This window comes from Lagopus leucura, unplaced genomic scaffold, assembly GCF_019238085.1.
Source record: "Lagopus leucura isolate 7727_CA_CO unplaced genomic scaffold, USGS_WTPT01 Super-Scaffold_73, whole genome shotgun sequence".
Classification (NCBI taxonomy): domain Eukaryota; kingdom Metazoa; phylum Chordata; class Aves; order Galliformes; family Phasianidae; genus Lagopus; species Lagopus leucura.
Window position 1 is genome coordinate 99719219 of NW_024962252.1, and position 9112 is coordinate 99728330.

The window sequence follows — 9112 nt, forward strand, 5'->3', positions numbered from 1 at the left end:
CAGACAGAAAAATGTTTCAGTACCAACAGGGTAAAGCTGTTTATTTAAATATCTTTACGCGTGTTTGCGTTGTCAAGGAAAAAGGTATGTCTGTGAGAAGCTTGTGAATGGCTCTTTTTTTTTTCTCCTTCAGCATTTTCAAAGTATAACTAAATTTGGCAATATCAGATAAACAAATTCCCCAGTACAGTCTCTCAGATATCACAGATATACTGGGATCTGGGGTATGGTGTGTATGGCTTAGCAACATACCTAGCAACCATAACAAATAAAAATGTCACGGTTCAGCTCTTCATTAAGGCCTGTAACAGGATTAATAAGTGTTGTGGAATGTGTGCTTGTGCTTTTGCTTTAGCGAGGACTCAAACCGTGATATAAATCTGTGGGAGGGGACAGGGCAGCATTAATGTATGCACTGAGCACCAGGCTGTCCTTGAAGGTGCTGGTTTGGCACAGCTGTAATACAATCCAGATCTTAGCCGGCCATTTAAAATAACTGTGTTAATACTCTTTCCTGTTTTTAGCAAGAGAATTGTCACCTCTGGCTTGTGGGGATTCTCTCTTGTTAGGCTGAGGGTCTGTTTGGTCCAATGGCACCTACAAGGTTAGGCCATTCGTTGGGTTGCCAGGGTTTGTCTTAAGACCCCTTTCCTGGGCAGCCTTACATTGAGATGTCCTGTGTGGACACAGACACTTGAGAGAGCAGGAGGGATGCCCACAGTGGCATTCCAGCACCCTATTCCCATGTGCCCTGGGATGAAATTACTCGATCCCTCCTTGCTGGGATACACCTACCATGCCTGCTGCAGCTGATGGATTGTCAGCACGGTCTGCAGCTGTGCACATGCCCCACGCGCTGTGGATTTCCACAGGCTGCCAAGTGGGAAGCAGTTGGAACAAGATGCTATTTCCTTCTCCATCCAGCAGCTTTTGGGATGGACTTGGATGTGCATGGGCAGACAGTGTTGGCCTCCAGGTTGTTCTTCTGGCTCCGCTACGAGCCAGAGGGGAGGGTCACTTGGGAAGGCCAGTGCTACAAGCATCAGGTCATCTCTTTAGGCCTCAGTGCAGTGCAGACCATGGCAAGGTGACTCCAGAGAGAGCCTTAGAGGTGAAATCCCAGCTCTGAAATCCCAGCATGCCTCTCAGGATTTGAAGCAGCGAGGCATGCGAAGTCATTCTGGGCTTTTTGAGAGATACAGAATTCTTCTCTTCTGAACTGGGAGGCCAAGAGCAGACAGAGCAACTCCAGGAAGCTTTGTAAGGAAACCTGGAGAGAATCCTCTCTGAGACAGCGCTGTGAAAAGGATCCTCCTCCATTTAATGCTGCTATCATTCCCTCCCTAAAAGGGGAAAGGGAATGGTACAGGTCACTGGGTAAAACGTTCAAGAGGTCCAGGGCCATAGCCAAGGTTAAGTCTTGATGTTTTGTTTCTGAGGGGGAAAAAAAATCATTTGGGTGCCTCTTTCCTTCTATAAACATATTTGGTCTGGTAGATATTCCAGGAATCTCTCTATACATTTAGATTTGGGGATTACTGTCCTTCCTGAGCAGGGGAGGGCTCTCACCAGCCCTTCGAGGGGTGGAACGGTGGCTTTGGGGCTCTCCCAGGGCATGCAGAGCAAATCTGGAGCCAGCTGCACATGGACTGCTTGCCTTTAGTGCCAGCAGGGGAGCAGAGGCAAACCTAGCTATTTCTTGGGCTCTAAAATGTTATTATCCCAAGGAGAAGTTGTATTTACCAGGGCCAGAAGAGCTTCACACTGCACATTCCAGGCTGCAAGATGTTGCAGTTGCTGCTCTGGGAGGGGGAAAAATCTCCTTTAGTCAGCTCAAATGCTGGCCAGAGGTTTCCAGCCCAGTCCAGGCACAGCAGAGCCAACCTGAAACTTTTCTGGGGCTGAAAGAGAGATCTGCATCCAGCTAAGGCTGTGAGACATATAAGCTTCCCAGCTCCGATCCTCAGGCCCTTGGGGCAGGCCAGAAACACTTGGGAGGATGGGCACCACTTTGCAAGCAGATCAGAGATGCTCCTCCACGTCCCTGTGCCAGTCCCCTGTGTCTCAGTGCATCTTGAAGAGAGGAAACCTGTTCACCCTGGCCTTGGGAACTGGGAAAATGCTGTCAGTGAAGGATTACTCTGCAGTGAAAACCTCCAACGCAAAGGTCCAAACAGCCATCCCCAGCCTCATCAGCCAGCTAAAGCATCAGATGGAAACTATTCACAAAGTCATCCTCTCCTGCTTCCCAGCCGAGGTGCATTTCATCCGTCCCGCCTGGCTGTGGGCAGGATTCGGGCTCTGCCATTGAAATCCGGCAGGTGGTTGGTGTTCCCTTCAGCCCCCAGACTGTGCTAGTCTGAATCTGCCAGCCCCTTTTCAAGGCATAGTTCAGTTCCCCCTGGTTCACATGGCACATGAGGCAGTGCAGGTGCCTTGTGTTGGAACACCAAGGAGAGGGGAAGGAGGAGACCAGCTCTCCATGCAGAATGCTCCTTGCAGAACCCAAGGAGGACAGTTTGCTTCAAACCAGGTTCTTCACTTGTACTTTTCAATCCCTTTCCCCTTAGCGTATGGACTTCTTTATCCTCGGAGCAAGATTTCTTTAAATCTGGGCTAAGTTCCCAAGAAAAGAAAGCTCCTTTTTGAAGAGCTACCAGGTGTCATTGCAAAGCCCTGCTCTGCTGTGTTTTCTTTCCTCCTGCATGGCCCTGAAGCTTTTCCACCCAAACCTTGGGGTACTTTGATCACGCAGCTCGCCAGCCTCCCAGCAGCTCCCCGTGCCTGTCTTCATTGGCACATCCCCACACTTCCTTCCTCTCCTATCCCTCCCTCCCCAGCAGCGTAAAGCAGGAGAACAGAAACAACAAGGACAAGTTACAGCCCTATAACCCCAGAACCCAGCCCCAGTTGGCTGTGGGTGAGCACACCCTACACGCGCTGCGGATACTTTATTCTGCTCTGCACCTACTCAGAGGCTATATCATCCTTTAATTGTACTAAATGAGAAAGACACATGCATAATGTTTTTGTGGTTTACATGCACAAGCGCTGCACTGGGGAGCAGAGGTGAGCACCACAGTAGTGCCAGCCCTGGGCACGTGTTGCAGTACCATGGCGGGAGCTGACCCCACAGCTATTCATGCAAGAGGACAAGGGGTGTTAAAAAATGAGATATTCACACCCTGAGCTCTTGCAAGACAGGCACCGTGCTCAGCTGAAGCGATCCCCATGGCACGTCCATGCCAGGTCACGGGTGGATGCAGGTGCATGACCCCATCCAAGAGGATTAAGGCATGGGACAGCCTTCCAACCATCCCTTATCTCCAGCTCGTCATGTAGGACGGCACCGAGTCCTTCCTGCATCTCTGGGGACATCGGGATGGCTGACCCCAAACCGAGCAACAACCTCACTTTTGGACAGTCCCACCCCAAGCTTTGTGCTTCAGGTGTGGCCTGGGAGCTGAGGCTGGGAAGAACTTCTCCGTATGCTCCGAGCGGTGCAGCGTGTTGTGCCACACAGCCTCAGGGCTTGAGGGCACAGCTGCCACCACCCCAAGCAGCACCAAGAGCTTGAGCTCCGCTCAGCAAATCCCAGCTGGGGGTCTTGGTGTTCAGAGGGAAGCAAGCCCAGCCCAGTGCAGAAGAGGGCTGACAGCACCGGCTTAGCTTCTTTCCTACAAAAAAGGAATCAAAAAGGAAGTAAGCACCTTGGTTTCTACCTGCTTGATTGCGTTACGTAGGTGCAGAAGTTATAGGATGTCCTCCTGGAGCTGTGAGCAAAAATAACGCCCTGCTCCCGCACTCAGCAAGCAGATAACCTGCATGCAGTTTGTCGCACGTCGCTTGCTGCTTTTTCCATGGAGGTGGGTGTAAAAAGCACCTGGAGACTCAGACAAAATCACCTCAGTGCAGAGGGGGGACAGCTGGCTTCAGGGCTCCAGTGCTTGTGGCACCTGTAGTGCTTTCATCTGAAAAGGGACCATAGCCGCCACTCACATGAGAGCATCCAAACCCTGCAGCCGCCCCCTGGTCTGCCCTAGAACTCATAGGCAGAGACGAAGAGCGTGATTTTGGAGAGATGCTTGGCTTGAAAGGTGCGGTCCAGGTACTCGGACATGTCCACATCCACCTGGATGGTCTGGGGGCCCTTCAGGCTCTGCACCAGGATGAGCTCCCCGGTCTGCCGGTCCGAGCGCTGCATCACAAAGTGGCCCCGGTTGTTGCCTCCCACAATGCCAAAGCGGAGACTGTCGGGTCCCGGCCGGCCGGGTGCCGCCGCCGTGGCCATGCGGAAGAGCGGGGTTGGGGTCAGCAGGTTGGAAGGCAGGGGCAGATAGTGGAAGGAGATGGTTTTGGGCGCCTGGTGGCACGATCTGCTATCCATCGGACAGGGGTTGCGCTCGCACTGGCTGCAAAGGGAATAGAGGAAGAAGTTCAGGGGGGTCCCCCAGTGGTCCTCCTCACCACAAGGAGGGATTGAGAGGTTGGGATGCCCTGTGCACAGAGCAGGGCCGGGTCTCACGTGCCGCACTCACAAGGGTGATGTTTTCACGTAGGTGATGTTGCCGCCGGGCTGGGGACACTCGGGGCTGACGCACTGGAAGCCCCCACCTGTGTTGATGCACGTTGTGCCCCGCGTGCAGTTGTCCCGCAACAGAGCGCACTCATCGATGTCTGCAAAACAGGCAGGCAACAGAGACCTGGAAACCCTTATTTCCAGGTGCGTTTTGGCAGGAAACAGGTGAAGTGGAGCAAACCTTCGATAGGAATAAGGAAAGCCTGGAAGTTTCCCACTCTGCCACTTGCATCCCGCCCTGACCGTGCACTGGCCCCTTTCAGGGTAAGGCTGCAAACCCAGATCTGATGGAAATAATCACTAAGTTCACTCCCAAATCTCAGTTTCCATCAACTCCTACTCTTCTCCTACTGTTGCTGCCCAGGGCCAGCAGGGGTTAGGGCAGCGCGATGGGTTTGTTTTCCTAACTTTCTGCTAAGCTCGCTGAGTGCGTCAGCACACCAAGTAAGGTAAGGGCGGCTTACCTAGCAGTAAGACCAAGGGCTTTTATCGCGGATGCGTGTTGGGAGTGTTACCAAGATGTTATGAAAACATAGCGTAGCAGCAGAAATCACATTGAAAATGAGGAAACGTAAGATTTTTCACTATGATCTCCTTTTGGGGCAACCACGCAAGGTTGGGCAAGGTGGGAAAGCTGCCCATGCTGCCTCACCTTCACAGCTCTTGCCATCGCCCAGCAGGCTGTACCCACTGGGACAGGCGCAGCGGTAGGAGCCGGGCAGGTTGACGCAGGCGTGGGCACACAGCCGTGGGGCCCCTTCTGCCTGGTACAGCTCACACTCGTCCACATCTGCAGGGAAACAAGCAGAGCTGCACACCCACGGCCCCTTTACTCCTCACCCTGCAGCCCCGTAAGCCCTTACCCCGGCAGAGGCTGGCGGCGGCCGTGCCGCTCATGTGAAAGCCGGGCTCGCAGCGGCACTGCTGGGCGTGCTCCACCTGGGCACAGCGGGGCTTGCGGCTGAAGGCAGGATCGGCTGTCGCACTCCATGCTGGGGGCTCTGCAGGGCACCGGGGAAAGGTGAGGCCAGGACACAGCACGCACCCAACCCGAGCACCCTGTGTCACCCACCTGTCTGCATGCGGTGCTGGCAGGCGGCCCCGCTCCACGGCGGTGGGCAGAGGCAGCGGTGCTGGCCTGGTCCCTCCATGCAGGTGCCGCCGTTCTGGCAGGGGCTGCTGGAGCACGTGCTGAGCTCTGCAGAAAGCCAGGTTTTGTCTGATGTATTTTGAAACAGCACCATAACCTGATATTTCACCAAACTTGGACTGCAAGAATCCCTCTTGTTCCAATAACCCAGGTTGCATCTGTACTTGCAGCCAGATCTGGAGCCCAGGAAATGCTCCCACAGCTGTAGCCACATCCAGCCCAAGGAAGGGAAGTGGTACCTGTGCAGCGTGGCTCCTCTCCGCTCCAGCTGCCATCAGCCTGGCATATCCGTGTGCTGGAACCCTGCAGCTCAAAGCCAGGCTCACAGGCAAAGTGCACCTCGTGCTCCACCAGGTACTTGGTGCCGAACATTCGCCCGCCAGCAGGGGCCTGTGGGGCTGGGCAGGACACTGCAAGTAGACCAAGTGGGGGAGAAGTGTTGATCTGCCTGAGAACAGAAGGCCTTACAGAGGGATCCGGACAGCCTGGATCGATGGGCTGAGCCCAACCGGATGAGCTTCACCAAGCCCAAGCGCCGGGTGCTGCGCTTTGGCCACAGCAGCCCCACGCAGTGCTGCAGCCTTGGGGCAGTGGCTGGCAAGCTGTGCGGAGGTAAAGGCTGCAGGGCCGTTAGCTGACAGCCGGCTGAACGTGAGCCAGCAGTGTGCCCAGGTGGCCAAGAAGGCCAACGGCACCCCGGCGTGTGTCAGCAGCAGGAGGTGAGCGGCCCTCCGCACTGCCACTGGTGAGGCCGCACCTGCAGTGCTGCGCTCAGCGCTGGGCCCTCACTGCAGGAAAGACACCGAGGGCTGCAGCGTGTCCAGAGAAGGGCAGCGGGGCTGTGAGGGGTCTGGAGCACAAGTGTGATGGGGAGCGGCTGAGGAACCGGGGCTGTTCGGTCTGGAGAAGAGGAGGCTCAGGGCAGACCTCGTGGCTCTGCAACCACCTGAAAGGAGGCTGCAAGATGAGAGGTGGCAGCCTTAAATTGCAGTAGGGGAGGTTCAGGCTGGCTGCTAGGAACAATTCCTTCTCCCAAAGAGCAGTGAGGCAGTGGCACAGCTGCCCAGGGAGCGGTGGGGTCACCTGGAGGTGTCCCAGAGCCATGGGGCTGTGGCTCTGAGGGACGTGGCAGTGGGCACAGTGGGGTGGGCTGGGGTTGCACCGAATGATCTCAGTGGTCTTTTCCAACCTTCATGATTCTACGAAATTCCAAGAGCAGTGGGATGGGGTCAGCGGGCAGATCCACAGTGGTTCATTGGTAGCATCCAGCCCCAAATGACAGAAGACCCTGGAGCCCACTGCTCACCCATCATCCCAAAGCCCCCATGGCACTCACCAGGCGTGGGCTCCGGGGCCGCCTTGGCCAGGGCTGCATGCAGCGTGCTGAGGCGGCTCTTCATCAGGCGCAGGCCCTCGGCAAAGCGCGTCTCCTGGCCCTTCAGCAGCTGCTGCATCTGCCGCACAGCTGCCAGGAGCTGCTGCCTGCCTGGGCAGCCCTGCGGGCACCACAAGCATTCAGCACCCACAGCCCCAGCACCCACCAGGCTTCTCTAGGTCCCGTCATTTGCCCCCGTTGGCCAAACGCGGGGGTTCTGAACCCAAACATCATGTGGGAAATCCCTAGCTGTGGTGTGGCCTGCTACATCCTAACGTGGCAGCACATCGCTCTGATAGCTTTGTTATTCCTGGGAGAGATGCCACAGCTCGTCCTGCTGGATCTAGAGCCGTGTCCCACTTCCATGTTAGAAAATAATAGAAAAACAGATGTCTTGTGAGTTCTTCTGGGGCCAGAAACACTTGTGGGACTTCTGCCTGCAAGCTAATGGTTACCAAGGGACTGACTCATGCAGGCGACGGGCATCTTTATTATAGGTTTCCTGCGGAATTAACTGAAAACCAAAGGGAAAGAGCAAGAGCTGAGCACAGCAGAGTCAATTTTGTGCCTGGAGATTTGCAAAGCACGTGGAGCAGGGGATGAACAACCCCTTTTGGGAGTGCATAACCCCGTGTTGTGCTCCGACGCGATGGTAAAAGGAGATGGGTCCAAGGCTGGGACCGAGCAAACAGAGCTGCGGGGCAGGGGTTGATCCACTTTGCAAAAAGCTACCGAGGGTTTGCAAAGGAAAAAAAGAAAAGTCAGCCCCAAACGGCGTGCTCGAGGCACTCAGCATCATCCCCTGCCGCTGCTCGTGGCTGTTTCAAGGTTGCCGGGGATGAGCTGAGCCCTGCCGGCAGCTCTGGGGTGCACAGCACAGGAAGAGGGAGGAAAAAGCAAATAGATGCCTGGCATCCCGCGCACTTCAATAAACAGCTCTTTGTTAGGTCTGATTTTAACTTCAGGAGCCAGCGGAGCTCCCCGCGGGGTGCTGAGCCGTAACAAACCCCCGCTCTCCCATAAAAACAGCGGTGCTTTTTGCTTTTTGCTCTGGGCGTACTTGGTCACGATTTCAGGTGCGGGGAAATTTAAAAACAAACAAACAAACAAACAGCAACACAAAAGCAATACCGAAGCTTTGCTTTGCACTAACAGCCTCTGTGCTCACGCCTCCCTCCCACAGCCTCGGGTGCCGGAGAAGGGAGCGGAGCTGCAGCGGGACGTGCGTGCTCCGCTTGGCTCACCTGCTGGGGCGGGGAACACAAATTGCATCGAACTGCGAGGGGGGGATTCGAAGAGTTGTTGGGGGGTGGGAGGGTGCGTTTAGCATGCTCTAAGCCTCCTGCTTTAGGGAGAAGGGAAAGCAGATGAGATCTCGCAGGAGGCATCCCCGAGACCCCGCAGCTCCGGGGAGGCAGAGGGACGAAAGGACGCGCGTGCGGATAGCCCAGACCCACGCGAGGACGAAGACGAGGACGAGCTCACCTGGGCCGCCGGCGTGGCCAGCCGTGCCGCCGGGCACAGCAGCAGCAACGGCAGCAGCAGAGGGAGGCTGCGGCGGAGCCCCGGAGCCATGGTCCCGCGGTCGAGCAGGGCTCTTGGCGGGAGGAAGGCGGTGAGCTCCCTCCGCCCGGCACCTCTGCCTCCTGGCTGGGATGAGTTATCCCTCCCACGCCGCCCTGCGCACCGCGGCCGGGGAAGCCGAGCCCTGGCGAACGGCACGGCGGGTGCCGGGCGCTGCTCGCACCCTGCGAAGCAGGACGAGGGCAGCGGATGGAGGAGCTCGCCCTGGGGAGCGGAGCTCGGGGCTCGCGTGGGGCAGCCTGCGTCCTCCTCCCTGAGCCCCGGCTGTGGTCACCGTCATCTCAAATGCCGGCTGCGTGGAGCCCTTCTGTCTGCAGCTACCTCAAGGCGTGCCCTATAAGGGGGGGGTTGCCTTTGGTTCATCACGCTGTCAGCTATTTCACCTTATTTCCCCTTATCTCTAGCTACCTGCATTTCAGTCGAC

General features: G+C 56.2%; 1 protein-coding gene across 1 annotated transcript; it reads right to left on the bottom strand.

The window, feature by feature from the left end:
• Window positions 1-2971: 2971 nt before the first annotated feature.
• Window positions 2972-8679, bottom strand: FBLN7 (fibulin 7). Its single transcript, XM_042875308.1, has 8 exons — window positions 8590-8679; window positions 7066-7225; window positions 5969-6139; window positions 5652-5777; window positions 5443-5580; window positions 5232-5369; window positions 4539-4677; window positions 2972-4412 (listed from the first exon to the last, which is right to left on the bottom strand). The coding sequence occupies exons 1-8, from the start codon at window positions 8677-8679 to the stop codon at window positions 4040-4042; spliced, it is 1335 nt and encodes a 444-aa protein (XP_042731242.1). The 3' UTR covers window positions 2972-4039.
• Window positions 8680-9112: the final 433 nt, after the last annotated feature.

Coding starts and splice junctions, on each gene's coding strand:
- FBLN7 (XM_042875308.1), bottom strand. CDS start 8,679: ATGGCTCCGGGGCTCCGCCGCAGCCTCCCTCTGCTGCTGCCGTTGCTG. Junction 5,370..5,442: donor CGCCGCCAGCCTCTGCCGGG/GTAAGGGCTTAC, acceptor GTTTCCCTGCAG/ATGTGGACGAGTGTGAGCTG. Junction 4,678..5,231: donor CGATGGCAAGAGCTGTGAAG/GTGAGGCAGCAT, acceptor CCTGTTTTGCAG/ACATCGATGAGTGCGCTCTG.